The following is an 18,384-nucleotide window of genomic DNA, read 5'->3' as shown; positions in this document are numbered from 1 at the left end:
CGTATCCAAAATACTTGGAGCTGGCCTAGAGCTCTTTAGGAAGACCCTAAATACTTTGGAGAGAAGAAGAAAAGAAAGAAGAATGAAAAGAGGAGAAAGTTAGAAAATTTCAGCTAAAGAACCTTTGTCACAGTTTGACCAAGTCTCACCGTGATTTGACCGCAAGGGTGCAGCCACATAAGCTTGCCATGTGGGCTTCTTGCGGTCTAACCGACCCTTCCCACAGTCTGACCGACAACGCACAGAGGCTCCCTTAAGTGGTAGATCACCTCTCCCACTCCTCTCTCTCATTTATCTTTCTCTCTCCCTCTCATTCACTCTCTCAGTATCTCACTCCAACAAACCCTAGAGAGAGAGCTCCAAATCAACATGTCGATGGCTAGAGATCAGAGGTGGGGACTCCCATGTGTTTCCCGAAGGACTTCCCCGAGCTTCTTCCCCCTTTCCTCCCCACCGGAGGGGTTTCCTCGCTGTTTCTTCCTCCGTGAGTTCATTCATCCTATGGGAGTCCAATCGGTGGATTGAAGCTTTCCCGGAGGATTCTGATCCAATACAAAGTTCCTCTACGCCAAGGTAAACATACCACTACCATTTTCCCGTTGTTTCCCTACCCTAGGCGATCGTCGTTTTGATTTTCACCAGAAATCCCTAGGAAAGCTATGTCTAGATCTCATTTTAGGGGTTTTAAGTGTTCAAACCGTGCATGTCTTTCAAGCGACCACATAAAATGTTCCCCTAGTCTTGTGGAGTACCCTTCATCACTGAAGGTTTCGCTGGAGTACTCGTTGGTGATCCTGCTAGGGTGCTACCAGCAGGTTCTGGCAATCTGACCGCCACTAGGGTTGGTCTGACCACCAGACGACGATCTGACCGTCGACATACTGTTGGTCCAACCACCAGAGGCCAAAACCTTCTGCACGCCGACGGTCTGACCGCCAGCCATTTAAGGTTGTATGTACTTAACTTACCTTGTCCGGGGTTTCAAACTTTAAAACTCTAATCTTTTGGTGATCTTTTGCCAATGTTTTGAAGCACGATGCTCTATTATTATCCAAGCATGCATCATTTACACAGTTTTCCATCGTTCATTTGTTTATGCAATGCATTCTTGATTCGTTTAGAGAATGTTGCACCAATGTTCCAAGCGAGTGAAGGCGACGCCGAGCAACCTAAGTTTTGCGAGTGTTGTGCAGGCAATATCAGGTAATCGCAAGAGCAGCAAGGCAAGCATGTAAGTATATTGGACCTTATTTGAATTGAATGGATTCTAAATTGATAAGTTGTAGCTTATGTACATTTGCATAGTTAGCAAGTCGATGTCAGGCTTATATGGGTAGAGCCTATATTAATTTGCATTACCTCTACCTTGCGTTGTTGATTATCCATATCCTTGTAGCCTTGATCACATGCTTAATGTCTAACTTACAAATTATTCAAAATGTTTAGCAATGCATAGGTCCTCAGTAGAAGACGAGCAATGGTTCGACCATTGTTTGCTAGTTGAGCGCTTACTTATTGTTCACAATTACAATGATAATGATGTGAGATCTATGAGATGTGAGATGAGGTGAGATGTGGGCGGTGCTAGGGGTAGGTCGGGAGTAGAACATGGATGCCATAGACCGCTTGCATCGTTTAAGCATCATCCGTTGGTGTCGTTGGCTTTAGCACTTTCCATACAACCACATATTCAGATAATGGACGAATGAGCCAAGTATCATACGCCGTGCTGACGCTTGCCATGCGTCCCTATGACACATAAGAAAAATAAAGGAGAAGCAAGGTGGTGGGGAGCCAGAGGTGTCCGGGACACACTCATGGTAACCCCGGTGCCATAGGGGCATGTGCAAGTGGATAGTTTCAAGTATGAGAAAGGTTGTCTCGGGGGCCAAGAGGATGGACTCGGATCGTGTGGGCAAAGTTGTACCCTCCTGCAGGGTGTAAGAACATTTTGAATTGCCGCGCTCTCAGTCATGAGCATGCTTCTGTTTATCCACATCAGTCATAGAGTTTCTGAATTTGGGGATATGACGTAGTATGTTAGGTTTGGTTCTTGAGGAGTATTGATTTTATGAGATGGTTCCTTTTACATTTATGTGCAGGTTGATGTTGCAGGATAGATATGCTTTGAGTTAAGTATAGATGCTCACACATAGGTCTTAGGTTGCTTACGCTTTATAAATTTACTTAACCTTACGGCCTTCTCCTTGATAATGACTTAAATGCATAATCCTTGGAGTCGGATTATTATATGCACCCATTATGGATTAATTCTTGCGAGTACCTTCGTACTCATGCTGCTCTTTCAAGTACTGCCGGTGAGGAGGAGCTCGTGTTTGGCTACTTCATGCCCACCAATATAGATGGCAGGAATGAGTAGTGTATACTACTCGTGTGACGTGCTTTTGGGTGGCGCCTACGGGCATATGGCTTCACCTAGCTTTTGGTGTTAATAGGTGTTATCATCCGCTGCGTAATTTCTCTAATCTTTTGTTGTAAAGTGTAAATGGTTGGATGCTTAAGAACTTGTAATATAATTTAATTGCTCACTCTTTCTTAAGCTTTGTTGTGATGTTATATGTTGGAAAGGCACATGTTCCGATCTGAGGCACAAAACACGTGTCGGGACTACCGGAATTAGATTCTGGTTAATCGTTATGGATGTGATTATGTTATGGATCATTCCTAATGATTAATTAGAATACAATTTGGAAATTTTCTCACACCAAGACTCCAAGGTGCTCGCGTACCACTTGGTACACTCTAGGATCACTCCTTGAGCCACTCTCTAGGTAGCAACACCTAGCAGTAACTCTCTCTAGACCTGTTAGCACTAATCACTCTCTAATCTTATGCTTAATTATCTTGGATGATCACTTTAAGCACTTTGGTGGCTTGGATGTCTTCTCAGGTGTATATGAGGTTCTCTAGACTCCAGCACTCTCAAATGACCGAGTGGACGAGTATTTATAACATCAACCCCATAGACTAGCTGTTGCCCCAGCGGCTCAAATTCACTATATACGCCGGATGATCCGGTGTAGACAACATAGTACTCATCGGACCATCCGGCATGTACATCTTCCAAAACTAGCCGTTGGGACTCTACTCAAAGCTTCTGGGAACACTAGACTATTTGGTGTGATCTTCATCTCCATTGTTGGACCATCCAGCATGTGTACTTGAGCCAATCCGAGCCACTAACATCTTCTCTGCACAAAATACTCTGGCGTATTGTCTGGTGTATTCAATCTATAGCGATGGGCTATTCAGTGTGTTGTTTGATCTTCTCTTTTGAGCAAAAATACTCATGCGTGGACTCTCTTCATTCGCCGGATTATTCGGCGAGTAGAACTTCAATCTTCCAGCCTCTGCAACCTTCTCTGCAAGAAAATCTCCACTACATCATCCGGCATGTACAACTCAGATTGCCGGACTATACAACGTGTACACCTTCTTCTCCTTCTTCTGTCCAACATGTTCATCATTTGCATACATCGAACCATCCGGCGCATACTGTTTCCGTTGGCTAAAACATTCCTGCATGTACAAATGCCTCTGCGCCGGACCTTCTGGTGTAGTAAACTTCTGTTGGACTTCTCCAATTCAATCAATGTTGTCCCAACTTCAGTGGCTTCTTCATATATTGCATCCATGATACGTACTAAAGTATATACTTGACAAACTTTTCAGTCCCATTGACTATGTTTTCAGTAATCACCAAAATCGCATGCATGCCCTAAAGTAAAAGCTATGATCTTCCTAAGGGCATGTTTCGTACAATCTCCCCATTTTTGGTGATTGATAACAACACAACCAAAGCAATTTTCAAGCAATAAATGATACCAATTATAAAGAGCACAAAGTCTTACCACATTGCTTGGATGCATGTTCTTACCACTTCGTCCCCCTTTGTTGTGGCTCCTCCTTTCTCCAACGCCACTATCTCCTTTGATCGACATATGCAAGAGCTTCTCCCCCTTTGTCAACCTTCATGTATCTTCCTCTTGCTTTGGTCATCACAATTCTCCCCCTTTGTCAACAATCTTCCAAAAAGGCTATAAACATATGTTAAACTCAAGGGAAAAACATTATAGCACATGGCAGAGAGCTTCATAAACTATGATCCAATAAAGTGATATCACTTGTAGTGATTCAATTTAAAATATATGGATATCAATTGAGATGAAAGCACATGGATCACAATTCATAAAACTCATAATATAGTCTAAACTCCCTCTATATGTGTGTATACATATGATGAGAAAGAAACATATACACAACTAGACAATATGTCAAGATAGGAAGTTAAAGCTATATTATGCATGGAGGTAGCTTAAATGAACAAAAGATTTGACAAAGATACCAATTGAAACCTTTAAGCATTGCATACCTCCGGGGACTTATCGATTACTTCATGAGACTACAAAAGATATCACTTAAAACACATTTTAGTCTCAAAATCATAACCTATAGGATATACTCCTCCTAAATGTGTGTATACATGTGTTGAATACTTCTGAGATATATGCACTTGTTAATGATAATAATGGGGATTTATCTTATAGATTGGACTCATGGCACATAAAATATATCGATTGAAGAAATATGCCATGTAAATGACCTACAACTAATAAATCATGTAGGTTGCTCATGCGATATAGAGAAACAAGCAACCTACCATATGAAAACATACACTAGGTATTGCAATAAAATGAAATATGCACATGCAATCCTAGAGAAGGCAAGGTGCTAGATGTAAAAAAAAATGCATGGACAAAAACAATCTAGCTACCATTACCTCTTTTACCTTTGAATGGGGTTTGTGTATATGATGATCATGATCTTCATTAATGTGCCCAATCATGTACACTTGGCTTGTTTGTTTGAGCCTTCACTCCATCTTGTGAGCCAAGTCTCCAATCTCCATAGCCATCTCGGGCTTCAAGTCTTCTTTGGAAACCAAACCGATTTGGGGGCCCGTTCATGTTGGTGATAACTTCCTTGGGCACCTAAATTGGTTGGTTCCACCTCCGATCTTTTCTCCCAACCATACATGCAACCACCTTGCCATTTTACTTTTTCTTGAGCTTGTAGTGGTTGCTCTTGATCTTGATCTTGTAGTTAGGCTTGGTATAGAGATTAGAGGTATTGTTGGAGAGGTTCTTCATTTTCTTCTTCTCCTTGGTCTCTTTCTTGACTTACTTGCATTGGAAAGATTTGTGACCTTCTTGATGGCACTTGAAGCATGTCACGGTGGACCCCTCCGCAAACTTGTTCACCATGCTATCACGGTTATCTTGAGGAGATTGGACAAATATTTTGCCCTTTGATCTTGCCAAGTCTTCATTCAACTTCTTCACTTCTTGCTTGAGATCATTATTCTCTTGTGCAATGAGTTCATTAAGTGGTTCTAAAAAAAACACTCTCAACGTATATCTCATTGCAAAAGGGTGAGTTAGATGTAACAATTAAATCATCACAAGAAGTGGAAGCATCTACCTTAGAATTAAAATTAAAAAGAGGTAGATTGCTTCAGAGGGGCCTTAGATTGATATTCAATGCACTCAAATTTTTCCTTAAGCTCTTCATGCTCCTTATTTAGCAATTCAAATTTTCTCAATAATTATTTATAATTGGAAACAAAGGTAACATGAATGTCATTAAGAGCATTGAATTTCTTAAGTTTTTTAGATTGTTTTTTTAAGACCCTTTCTTGCTCATTTCTCAATCAATAAGCTCTTCATGAGAGGGAGAATCCTCATCAGATTCATCATCACTTACATTATTTTCCATACCTTTGGCTATAAGACACTTGTGAGATGACGACTTGTGTGATGACGACTTGCGTGGTGATGGTCTTGAGGAAGAGCTTCTCTTGGAAGAGTGGATGGTGAGGCTCTCATCGTTTGAATATTCATCTTTACTCACCTATCTTCCTATACCTGAAAATGCTTTATTTCTTCCCCTTGTCTCCCTCTTCTTGATCTTGGTCTTCTTCTCCTTCTTGATATTATCAATTGTTTTGACCAAGTTTTTTATAGAGATTGAATAATCAATATTGGCATTGATCTTCTTCATATTTTTCTCCACTTGTGAGATGAGCTTCATGACCTTGGGAGCAATATCTTCATCACTTGAGGTGCTTTGCTCATCCTCTTCATCGCTCTATTTATCTTCATCTTCATTATCTTTTCTTCAGCTTGACTCTTGCTCTCACCTCCTCATCTTCGCCTTCATGTGTGTGCACGAAGCTTGTTTGCTTGTGAGAGCAAAGGTCTTGACGTCGGATGAGGAAAAAGTTTTAACCACTATGTTCATGGTCATCTCATGGGTGGTGATCTTGCTGAGTACTTGGTTTGGAGTTATTTTCTTCATGTCATTGTTGTTGTAGATGATGGAGACTATCAACTTATACTTTGGAAGAAGAGCTTAAAGTATTCTTCTCACCAATTGATCATCTCCAATTCGTGTCAAACCTAGCTCATTGATCTTATTGACAAGAATATTCAAACGTGAGTATAGGTCATTAGCACTTTCACAGGCAAATTGTTTAATGTTATTGAGCTTAGAGACTAGCACATGATATTTCTCATTGCACATATCATTTGTGTCTTCATGTATTTCAATGAGACTAGTCCAAATATCATGTGCATTGGTGAGAGAATAAACACGATTAAATGCATCAACGTATAAAGATGATAAAAGGATACTCTTTGTTAATGCATCACATTGTCTCTCTTTGTTCGTGAGGCGTTGTCGCATCCCTTCCTTGGTGACTCTCCAAACATCTAACCCCTTGGAGTGAAGAAAACAAGTCATTAGAATTTTCCACCAGGAGAAATTAGTGCCATCAAAATGTGGAGCGCTATGGGTATCCATCCTAACTCATGATGTCACAACTCTAGGTGATTAAACATTATCAAGAGCACAAGGCTTTGAGACAATTGTAGAGATCGGTGACATCCTAAGAGGAGGGTGAATTAGGACACTTAAAAACCTAAATGGCTTCATAAACTTCACAAGATAAACCTATATCAATTTTATCTAAATTTTCTCTAGCTTTATCTAATGTGTCTACTCTACCATTTAAAAGGTTTGCAACCTACTCAAGGAAGCTAAATTGCAAGTATGTAAGTGTGGAAACATAAATAAGGTAGAGAGAGTAAACTCAGCACAAAGGATTGTATCCCGTGGTATCGGTGGCATGAATGCCACCCCTAGTCCACGTTGGAGCTCCATCAAGGATATGCTCACGGTCAGTAAGACTCTTCCGATCATGGCTCTTGAGCCACCAAACCACCAAGGCAAGGCCTCAAGCCGTATGAGCCACCAAGGCAAGGCCTCAAGCCAGATGAGCCACCAAGCCACCAAGGCAAGGCCTTACTTGTAGCCTCTCTTTCGGTCACTTGTCACCGTCTTCACTTTGGAGCTTGAGCCACCAAGGTAAGGGTCTTCGTGTCCACATACAATCTTCTTGCCACTGCTCCACAACAAGTCGATAGGTCAACAAGCTTGAGCCACCAAGGCCCAAGGTACCAGTGAGTCACCAAGACTCTAAGGTGCCAACGTATCACTTGGTAAACTCTAGGATCACTCCTTGATCCACTCTCTAGGCAACAACACCTAGCAATAACTCTCTCTAGGCATGTTAGCACTAATCACTCTCTAATCTTATGCTTAATTATCTTGGATGATCACTTTAAGCTTGGTGGCTTGGATGTCTTCTCATATGTATATGAGGTTCTCTAGACTCCAGCACCCTCAAATGACCGAGTGAAGGGGTATTTATAGTCTCAACCCTATAGACTAGCTATTGCCCCAATGACTTAAATTCATTTATACGTCGGATGATCTGGTATAGATAGCATAGTACTCACTGGACCATCTGCCGTGTACATCATCCAAAACTAGCTGTTGAAACTCCACTCAAAGCTTCTGTGAACACCGGACTATCCAGTGTGATCTTCATCTCCATCGCCGGACTATCCGGTGTGTACTTGAGTCAATTTGAGCCACTGACATCTTCTCTGCACAAAATACTCTGGCATATTATCCAGTGTATTCAATCCACAGCGCCGAACTATCAGGTGTGTTGTTTGATCTTCTATTTTGAGCAAAAACACTCTAGTGTGGACTCTCTTCATTTGGTGGACTATCCGATGAGTAGAACTTCAATCTTCCAACCTCTGTGACCTTCTCTGCAAGAAATCCTCCGGTGCATCATCCGGCGTGTACAACTCAGATCGCCGGACTATCCGGCGTGTACACCTTCTTCTCTCATAACACTCCAACATTCATCACTTTCAGACGCCGGACCATCCGATGTGTACTGTTTCCATTGGCTAAAACATTCTGGCATGTGCAAATTCCTCTGCGCCAAACCTTCCGATGTAGTCAACTTCTATGGGACTTCTTCAAGTCAATCAAAATTTGTCCCAGCTTCAGTTGCTTCTTTATGTATTGCATCCATGAGACCTACTAAAGCATGTACGTAACAAACATGTTAGTCACATTGACTATGTTGTCATTAATCACTAAAATTGCATACATGCCCTAAAGTAAATGCTACAATCTCCCTAAGGGCATGTTTCCTACACCTGCAGATGGGGGAGTCCACTCGGCGACAAAGTCCTCCAGGACCCACGACATGATGGCCATATGAGCCACAAACTTCACTGCAAAAGGTGATAGTTCTACAACCTAATTGCATATGCATCTCGTCGCCTTCCGGTTATGGAACATGTCACCCAGTAGGTATGAGGTTGATACGGTGATGTCGTGGGTGAGGAAGTACTGCCGGAGCTTACGAGAGGTCGTCAGAAGGGCGTATGCCACCTTTTTCTATCTGTATATAGCATGTCTTGACCTCTACTAGAGCCTCCGAAATGTAGTAAACCACCCTCTGAATAGAGCGACCTTCCTTCTCCTCTTCCCGCACAAGTACGACACATATGGTGGAGGCGGAGGCGGATAATTACAAGAGGAGCCCTTCACCAGGAAGGGGTATTGCAAGTTCTTTGAGATCAGATAGGTGGGCCTTGAGGGCCTCGAAGGTGTCCTAGCACTCCATCATTCATTTTAATGGCTCGGAGCCCCTAAGCATTTTGAAGAAAGAAAGGTTGTGCTCGATGAACTTGATGAGAAAATGGTTGAGGGCTGTGAAGCGACCGGCTAGGCATTGAACCCCCTTTAAGTTGGTGGGGGTGCCATATCTATTATGGCACAAATTTTGCTAGGGTTGGCCTCAATGCCTCTCTTTGAGATGAGGTATCACAACAACCTTCTAGTTTTGACATCGAAGACACACTTCTCAGGATTGAACCACATGTTGGCGGCCCGGAGGCTATTTAAGGTCTCTTGAAGGTCAGCGATGTGGTTGACTTCAAGCTTGCCTTTTGAAGTCTACTTTTTACGACTACGTCGTCAACGTAGGCCTCCACATTGCGGCCTAGTTGGTGCTCTAGGATTTTGTGCACCAAGCAGGAAAAGGTGGCTCTCGCATTCTGGAGGCCAAAGGGCATCAGAATGTTTCAATATACCCCGAAGGGGGTAATCAAGTTGGTATTGCCCTCGTCTTTTGTGGCCATCCACACTTGGTGGTATCCCGAGTACGCATCCAGGAAACTCAACAACTCGCAGCTGGTTGTGTAGTCCACTAGCTGGTCTATGTGAGGGATTGGGTATGGGTCTCGAGGGCAGGCTTTGTTGAGCATCGTGAAGTCGATACACATGCGCCATTTTCTGTTAGGCTTCTTGACCGCTGGGGTTTGACAGCCACTTTGAGTGGATGACTTCCCAGATGACGTCGACTTCCAGCAGCTTTTGGACTTCCTCCTTCGTGGCCTCCACTCGCTTGGTGGATAGCTTGCGGAGCCCCTGGCGTATAGGCGGGGCCTACGGGTTGACTCAGAGGGTGTGCTTGATGATGTGGTGGTCAACTCTGGGGAGGTTCTGCGGAGACCACGCGAAAAAGTCAAAATTGGCCCTCAGGACGGTCGTGAGTTGAGCTTCGTGCTCCGAAGTGAGCTTCGCCCGACCTGAAAAGCCTAGTTGAGGTTCCCCATACCTAATAGGATGTGCTTGACATCCCCCTGTGGCAGTGGCTTTGGAGGGCAACAATGCTCGAGGCACGCCAAAGGGGGGTCTTCAAGGGGTCCTTCAACTACACTATGCATGTGGCGGCTGTTAAGCAGGGCAGGGTGCCCATACTCGATGCACTTAGCCACGTTTTGATCACCATGGACAAAGATTAGCCCCTAGGGTCTAGGCATCTTCATGCATAGGTAATTGTGATGAGAGACCGCTCTGAATTTGTTCAGGGTTCCTTGGCCTCGGATGATGTTGTATGCATAGGGCACGCCCACAACATCGAAGGTGACCATCTCGGTTCGCATGGTGGAGTCTTTGCCAAAGGGGACTGGAAGCTCTATCTGGCCCAAGTCATTGAAGGGGGCCCCATTGAACCCTTGAAGGGGCTTTCGAGTTGGAGAGAGCCGGCTCCACGAAATGCGGAGCTGGTCAAAGGCATGTATGAAGAGAATATATGCGGAACTTCCGTCGACTAATACCCTCTAAACTTTGACTTCAGCGATACTGGCCATGATGACTAGAGCGTCGGTGTGGGGAAAGTTTACCCCTATCACGTCGTCGTAGGTGAAGGTCAAAGGGGCTTCGACCCATCCAAGGACATAGTTGTGAATGTTGTTTAAGCTGACATGATGGGTCCCCCATGTGTAGTCTCATCGCTACCACTTTGAGGAGTCGCCAGAGGATCCTCCTCCTGTGATGGCAAGGACCACAGACCTAGCATGGTCCCCTTCGTCGATGTGCTGCACCATTCGTGGTGGAGGAAAAGGTGATAGAGCTTGCTGAGGAGGGTTTTGCAGGGCCAGGTGATCCACCTGGCGGGCTACAGCTGGCCTACATCCTCCGGGTCGCCCGCCGCCGGTCCTATCTCCTGCTATGTGTGTCGCTTGTCTCTCGAGTTATTCCTCTCGGAACATCATGTGGGTCCGACAATCTTTGGTATTGTGGGCACGCCCAACCCCATGCACAGTACACTAGTATCTTTCTTCTGACTGTCGGCCAGGGGTGAGCTGCCGCCCGGGGAAGGATCCAGAGTGTCCCCGGTCGCAACCCCTAGGACAGGGCGGGTTCAGAGCCCCTTGCGTATTATCGATGTTGTGGAAGCCACATCGCCGTTGTTGCCGGGGCTGGGGCGATCCGGAGCCCTTAGCATCCTTGGAGCTCTTTTTTGTCGACGGAGGTGGCAGGGTGTTTGATGACCTCACTTGTGTGGTTGGCTTTTCGGACTTGACCCTAGGGATTGTGGTAACATATATGACCCCTCAATAGAGTCGCTCCTCCTCCGCGCGTGCGTACTCCTAGAACTTGCACATGACAATGCTCACCGAGCGTACCGGGTGTCGATGTAGTCGATTGAAGAGGGGCCCGGAAGCTAGATCCTGGGTAGCAGCATCAATGACCGATGACTCCCAGATGCCTTTTATCTGGGCCTTGGTTAGGGCAAACCTCCAAAAGTACTCCCGGAGGGTTTCACCTGGCTATTGCTTGATAGTGAACAAGCTCCCAGAGGTCACCAGCTCGACGAAGGTTCCGTGGAAGTATGAGTCTCAAAGTTGGGCCCAAGCGTAAATGGTCCTGGACTCCAGTGCCCAGAACCACCGGAGGGCTACCCCCTCCAAAGCGAGAGGGAAGCACTTGACCATGGTGGCGTATCTGCCTTCTGGCCTCGATGGCGAGGGTATATGTGTGAATGAACTCATCTGGGTCTGAATCGTCTTTAGATTTAGACAGTTTTGGAGTCCAGAACCCCTCCGGGAAGTGCACAACCTGCAGGTTCGCCTAAAGGGGAGAGCCGAGGTCTACGAGCGGAGTCTCACGCCGATGGGCCCGAGGCTCGGCTACCTATAGATTGACCACTGGCGGTGCCTAGGGACAATAAGCCATGGTGCCAAAGCCCTCACTAGCCCCCCGAAGCCTGTGCCAGCATAGTGTTGGCCATCACGAAAGTAGCAACAATCATATTCGTAGGTTGTTATGTTGTCCACAGGGCCGTCTGCAGTTACTCCAGCTGAGCCCGAAGGGCCGCCACGTGTTCTTACTACTTGGTTGTGGTGGCATGTATAGCAGCGGCCTCAGCCGTAACCCCTTGGGAGATAGCGAGGTCCTCACTGCACTATTAAAAAACAGCCTCCAAAATGGTGGGCCCCCTAGCGTAGTCACTGCTAGGGCCGCGGTCGGATCAGCGGTGGCCATGGGGTGCTCATTTCTCTCAGTTGGGGCGTTGGTGTCAGTGTAGCGTGTGCTTGGTCACAGTTGCCATGTGGACCTCCTCACAAGTGTGATTGCGGTGCCAGGCGCTTGAGCCGATGCCCCGGTGGTCTTCTTCTTTTGTGGAATCCTACCTCTCTGAGTGCTTCTACACATATTCTGGTCCCCATTGGTGACGTCAGCTGTTGGTGAAAGAAAATATATCTTCCAAGAACAAATTGCAACGAGAGCCAACTCATAGGAGTGGCTCAAGCTTGGAGGAGAAGTGGAGAGGAAAGGAATACCAAGACGTGTTTCAATGAATTGAACTCTCTCTGTCCACCGTGTGGCCACAGTCTATATTTATGGTGCCTTACAGAGGGTAAGTGTTCATGCGTACCCCTATAGGGGGTAGAGATACAAGTTGTTACTAGACAACCAGGACCTATGGCCTGCCAGGTAATACACGGCTTAGGCCTAGGTAATCTAAATCTTCCCTCATGCCATCATCTGATTGTGGCACTACAGTGGCAGCAAGTGCCGCAGCTGGTCGTCTATTGCGGGTGTCGCTCTGCCCAGGGTGTCAGGTCGGTCGCCAAATAGACCAATATTAAATGTAGGCCATCTCATAGCAGACAGAGGGTGGCGAGCGGGTCCCCCTCTGATTAATCTTTTCGAAGGATTGATGGCTCCCCCCAAAGGCTCCGAAGCCTATCAACTCTGGAGGGGTCCTAAGCCTAGGGGGCCATGGACACAGGCCAACGCAGCTAGGGACGTGGGGGGTCCTTGATGGCGACCCCCAAATGCTATCCAAATTAGACCGGACGTCACACCAATCCTCACAAACCGCCCTCCCTACTAGGTGTAGCCAAAGATCCGGAGGTTGATGCTAGCCTAACTGGACCATACTGAGGTGGAGCACCTCCCACTTCCCGTGCATCGGGTGCGGTGCTTTCACCGCACGACACCTACGACGCTGACACCGGCAAAGAGAAGCGGCATGGGGAGCAGAATGCCAGAGGAGTCCACCGTGCCAATATGCAGAGGCAGTCAGCCCTTGCCGTCCACAGCATTGACGTGCAGGCCGCCCACGATGCGTAGACCACCACAAGCCCGACCCAGATCACTAAGTCGACCCTATGCGAAGAAGGAATGGTACATCAATCGATCCAGCCATATTTGGACGAAGGGCAATGGATGGACCGCACCATGAGCCCCTCCTGCTACCCATTGCCACGCAGCATTGATGGCCGCCACCTAGTCCTCGAAGGGAACCCGATCTGAGAGAGAGGGGTTTAAATCAGGGAGGGAGAATCGGGATGGCGCCGCCTGGCGCAGAGCAATAGTGGGGGACGGGCACGGCGAGCAAGCACGACAAGCAGAAGAGGGAAGAGACCAGTGCTGGAGTAGTGGGTGAGGACGGCTAGATCTGGAACACCAAGACCAAATCGAGAATAGCACTGACGGTGGCGGCGAGGATGGACGGGCAGCAAGGTCTCCTCACCACGGCGGTCACCACGTCCATCCCCGCGTAGGCCTGGACACCACTGCACTGGGCTATTCAGATCTTTCTTTGAGTTTCAGCAAAATTTACGTTGAACATCCAGAACGCTGAATTTAAGAACGTCGAACCAAACCAAACAAGATGTTCCTACGCTTGTCTATGACATGAGCTGCCTCGTTGTCAACACGACGGCATGGTTAAAATGAATAAAGGAGGAAGTGCCACAAGAACTAGGACTGCTTAACATCGTGAATAAGAACACCATTCAGTGACCTATCCGAAGCCGGAGCATCCAACTCGAGCATTAGGCTCAAAAGGTCCCGGGTTCTGATTGACCGCCGCGCAACGCAAGAATTCTTTCCCATGTTACGAACCTATTGATCAAACAACCGCCAATAGCGATTGCACCTATCTGTTGAGATTAGGATATCTCCCAATGGATGGGATGCCTATTTAATATGTACATGTGTACATCAAAATATGAAACACTCTTGATTTCACTCTGGAACTACTACTGTTCCATTGACATTCAACATCCCAAAGCCTTCTCTGCAGCGCGGTGAGGATGAGGCATCAAGCCACGATTCCTTGCATCGTCATTGTGAGCTTACGAGATATGCTAGGCCTTACCGGTGAAATGTCCTGCTGGTTCTGCCGGTGCATTTTTATCAAAGAGCCCATCAGCCGTGGCGCGGCGTTAGCATGCGGTCTCAGTTCACCGAGTCTTCATCTCTCGCCGCGCCTCTAAATGTTGTGCTTGGACCTGGTGTTCAGCGAGGCAGTTGAATCTGCCGGGCGGTTGGATCGTGGCAGGGTGTAACAACAGCCGGACGGACCAAGCACCGAACCGAGCCACTGAAATGCTGCTGATGAAAAGGCGGAATTTGTCTTGCTCGAGAGCTTCCTACCGATCTAACATGCCATTTGCACATTGCCTCTCGTCCTCACCTATTTGGGGTGATTCTGGATCTCAGTTACATTGCTGCTTTCTTTGTCCCCGGGGTATGTCACACGTGGCCATATATTTGGGCGCAGAAGTCGAACACGATAAGGACGACCATGCATATGCCCACCTGACCGGCACGCATTGGCACCACCCACGAGGCACTCACTAACCGGCCTTGACACGCACGAACAACAAGGGGACTTGCACGGCGAAATTTGCAGGTTTCATTCAGGAGACACCGTAGTTTCTAAAGCAGAGCTGAACAACATAAACATTTACTACCAAAGTAACGTACAAAAGCAGTGGCAAGTGGAAACGAAGTCAACACCATCAACAGAGCGCCCGAAAAATGGAGCTCTCCTAGACCTCTAGTAACATTTTATTATTTCCCATGCACCGGAGCACGGAGTGCGCGGTACGTAGCAGCAGCGCGGGCGCCACGCCATCACACCTTGCCCTGCCGGTGCACGCAGGCCGAGTCGGCGCACCCCTCCACGCACCGGTCCACCCGCTCCGCCGCGCGCTCCCTCAGCAACCGGTCCTTCTCCTCGAAGTACACCTCCGCCGCCATCTCCGCTGCGCGTTCCTTCAGCGCGCGCTCGTCCTCGCCACCCAGACGGACGTTCTGGTGCTGCTGCCCTGCAGCTGAACCCAGCGTCAGCTTCTCCTTGATCGCGCCCGTCACATTCCCCAGCGCCCCGAGCAAACCTTGTCCTTGACCCCTGCATAGCCATGCAAATTCACATCAGAGTCTAGTAAGTGCAAAGATTGACTTGTAGTTCATGAGGGCACGTCCTTGTCTGCGTCGTGGGTGCCGGCCGTCTCTCTTTCCTTGTCGGCGGCGGTCTGCGCGGTCGTCCGGGACCTGTCCCTGGCCTCCTGCGCGGTCTCCCTGGCAGAGTCGGTGTACTTGCCGGCCTTCTGCTTCGTCGCGTCCTTGGCCTCCCTCACCTTGTCCGCCGTGGCGTTCCTCGTCTCCTGGGCCTTCTGAATGGTCGCGTTCTCGGCCTCCCTCGCCTTGTCCGCCGTGGCGTCCCTCGTCTCCTGGGCCTTCTGAATGGTCGCGTCCTCGGCCTCCCTCACCTTGTCCGCCGTGGCGTTCCTCGTCTCCTGGGCCTTCTGAATGGTCGTGTCCTTGGCCTCTCCCAGCTTGTTCTTGGTCGCCTCGGCGGTCTCGCTCGCCTTCTGCGCCACGGCGTCCTTGGTCTCCCTCGCCTTCTCCACGGCGCTGTCCTTGTACTCGCTGACCTTGTTCCGGGTGGCCTCCGCTGTCTCGCTCGTCTTCCGCGCGATGCTGTCGTTGGTCTCCCTGGCCTTCTCGGCGGTGTAGTCCTTGAACTCGCCCAGCTTGTCGCCGGTTGCCTGCGCCGTCTGGGAGGTCTTGTCGACGGCCGCGTCCTCGGCGCCGCCGAACGTGCGGCCCACGGCGCTCACGAAGGACTTGGCGCCCTCCTGCACGCTCTCCAGGATGCCGCCGCCACCACGGTGGTAGTCAGCGGCCTGCGCGCCCTCGCGGTCGGCGCGGGCGCGCGCGATCTCGTCCGCGGCCGTGCGGGCGCCCACCTCCGCCTGCACCACGCGTTCGTCCCGCGCCCGCGCGAGCTCGTCCGCGGCGCGGCGAGCCTCGGCCTCGGCGCGCGCCTCACGCCTGTCCTGCCTTGACGCCATGACGGTCGGCGTAGCCTCTCTCGACTCTCTCGGAACGTCTCTCGCTGGTCTGAGCTAGTGTGTCACTACTGTGTTCGAAGTGTCGCAGCACACAGGTGAGCTGAGGCCGTGGAAGGGTGAAGCGCGTATATACTCTGGTGTGAGAAATGAGAGCACGACACGTAACTCCGTGAGTTGGACACGTGTGATTCAGACAGGCACTGTTGACACGTACGTGCCGGTGCGTTCCGTTGCACAGGAGGCGGACGCGTGCCGCTGTGGCCGGGTTGCCGATGCATTTTCTGCCTGCTACCGTGGCTTACTGGCCTTCTGGACTTGTGTTTTTCTTTTGAGAGGAGGCCTTGTAGACCTTTTGAAGAGCCTTCTGGACTTGGACGTCGTGAGGGTTGAGCCCGTTTACAGATTGAAAGGCCGAGCCAAGGTTAGGCCAGATAGGCCCTGTTGGGCTAAAAATTGATGGGCTGACCCAAAACAATACAAAATGAAAAAAGTCTACATTGTTTCCTTGCTTTGTCCCTTAAACCGTAAAATCAGATATCTCATTTTCTCTAACTACTTTAATCGATGCAATTTATTTATTTTAACTGATTTTGATGATGATTTTATCCTATGTAAAGACAACTCAGCATGTCTTATTGGTAGCGTTTCACCGATATAACATAAAATTCAAAAAATCAAAAACATTTCTAAAAATACTATAAATAATTCTAAGACCTTCTGTGATTTTTTTTTTTCAAAAATAACATTATTTTTATCATATTTCATGGAGAGAAAGCTTGAAAAAAGAAAAAAAGCATGCTTTATCATTTATTAACTCATATTAAGGAAAATATTAACATGCAAATACATTTTTTATGTGTAGGGTGTACCTTAAGAGGATCTATTAAATTAGTTTCACTTAATTTAGATTTTTATTAATTTCTCTATAATTTTTACAAAGTTCACAAGCATAAAGTGAATATGTTTATATTTTTATTGATTGAATAAATGTATTAATAAAGTTTCACTTAATTTAGAGTTTTATTAATTTCTCTGTGATTTCCTCAGATGCGTCATCCTGGAGAGATTTGTGCCGAGCAAAAAGAATAAAGTGGTGGTGCTAGCTGCCCGTCATCCTATACCTGCCGCGCCGCGCTCCCGTGTGACCTGCGGCTTGCTTGCTGCTTCTGATCCGTGGTGGTGCTAGCTGTTTGCTCATCTCACCTCTGCGTTTTCGAGTGGCTGTGACTCTGATCCAGGGGCCGCAGTACGTGTGCACGACCTTCGAGACCTTCGTGTGCATCTCCTGCAGCGGCATCCAGTGAGTACCACTCGTGGCTTATGCAGTTATGCTCCTGTTACTGGATTCCATCCGTGTGTGATCGAGCCTTGTTTCTAGTTCCAATCTAGCAATGGATTTCAGTTTTAGTGATCGGCGGTCTCAGTTTTGTGCCTAAGTTTGTGGAACTAGCTTGCTTAACGTTCTTAACAACTCACTTGTTACCGAGTGGCGAGAATATTTACTTTGTCAAAGCTTTCGAATTCGGATCCTTCTGAAGGACTGGTCTAGCTAGTTACATTTGCAATTTTGCATATGCTGATCGTCTGCTGCCTTCTTCTATCCTAACATATTGATGCACTTGTACCCGTGAGTTCACGCACCGAGTGAAATCTGTCTCATGTCGACGTTCAGCACACAAGGGATCGAGGCTCTCCAGAAGGGTGGGAACCAGGTGAAGGGTAATCTTCATTTTGGAGTATTAGTCATAAAGATAAGGACATCTATGTTCCCGTACAATCTTTTTACCATCATTCCATATCAAGTTAGAGGGTCAACAAGTTACCGACGAGTTACTAAAATTTTAAGACATTGACGTACCTTTCAGTATATAATTGGATCACTTCTTGATCCACTTTCTAGGTTGCAACACATAGTAACACTTCCCTCTAGACCTATAAAGACTAATCACTCTATAATCTTGTACTTAATCATCTTAGATGAACACTTTAA

The 18,384-nt window shown here is 47.4% G+C and overlaps 1 protein-coding gene across 1 annotated transcript; it reads right to left on the bottom strand.

Moving 5' to 3' along the window:
• Positions 1-14,985: 14,985 nt before the first annotated feature.
• On the bottom strand, positions 14,986-16,476 carry LOC133914339 (late embryogenesis abundant protein 17-like). The gene is made up of 2 exons (XM_062357459.1): positions 15,517-16,476; positions 14,986-15,448 (listed from the first exon to the last, which is right to left on the bottom strand). Exons 1-2 carry the CDS (start codon positions 16,392-16,394, stop codon positions 15,172-15,174), a joined length of 1,155 nt encoding a protein of 384 aa, XP_062213443.1. The 5' UTR covers positions 16,395-16,476; the 3' UTR covers positions 14,986-15,171.
• Positions 16,477-18,384: the final 1,908 nt, after the last annotated feature.

This window comes from Phragmites australis, chromosome 4 (assembly GCF_958298935.1).
Source record: "Phragmites australis chromosome 4, lpPhrAust1.1, whole genome shotgun sequence".
In the NCBI taxonomy this organism is placed as follows: Eukaryota; Viridiplantae; Streptophyta; class Magnoliopsida; order Poales; family Poaceae; genus Phragmites; species Phragmites australis.
The sequence above is the reverse complement of the archived record's forward strand: the minus strand, read 5'-3'. Positions and strand labels throughout refer to the sequence as shown.

Coding starts and splice junctions, on each gene's coding strand:
- LOC133914339 (XM_062357459.1), bottom strand. CDS start 16,394: ATGGCGTCAAGGCAGGACAGGCGTGAGGCGCGCGCCGAGGCCGAGGCT. Junction 15,449..15,516: donor CACGACGCAGACAAGGACGT/GCCCTCATGAAC, acceptor ATGGCTATGCAG/GGGTCAAGGACAAGGTTTGC.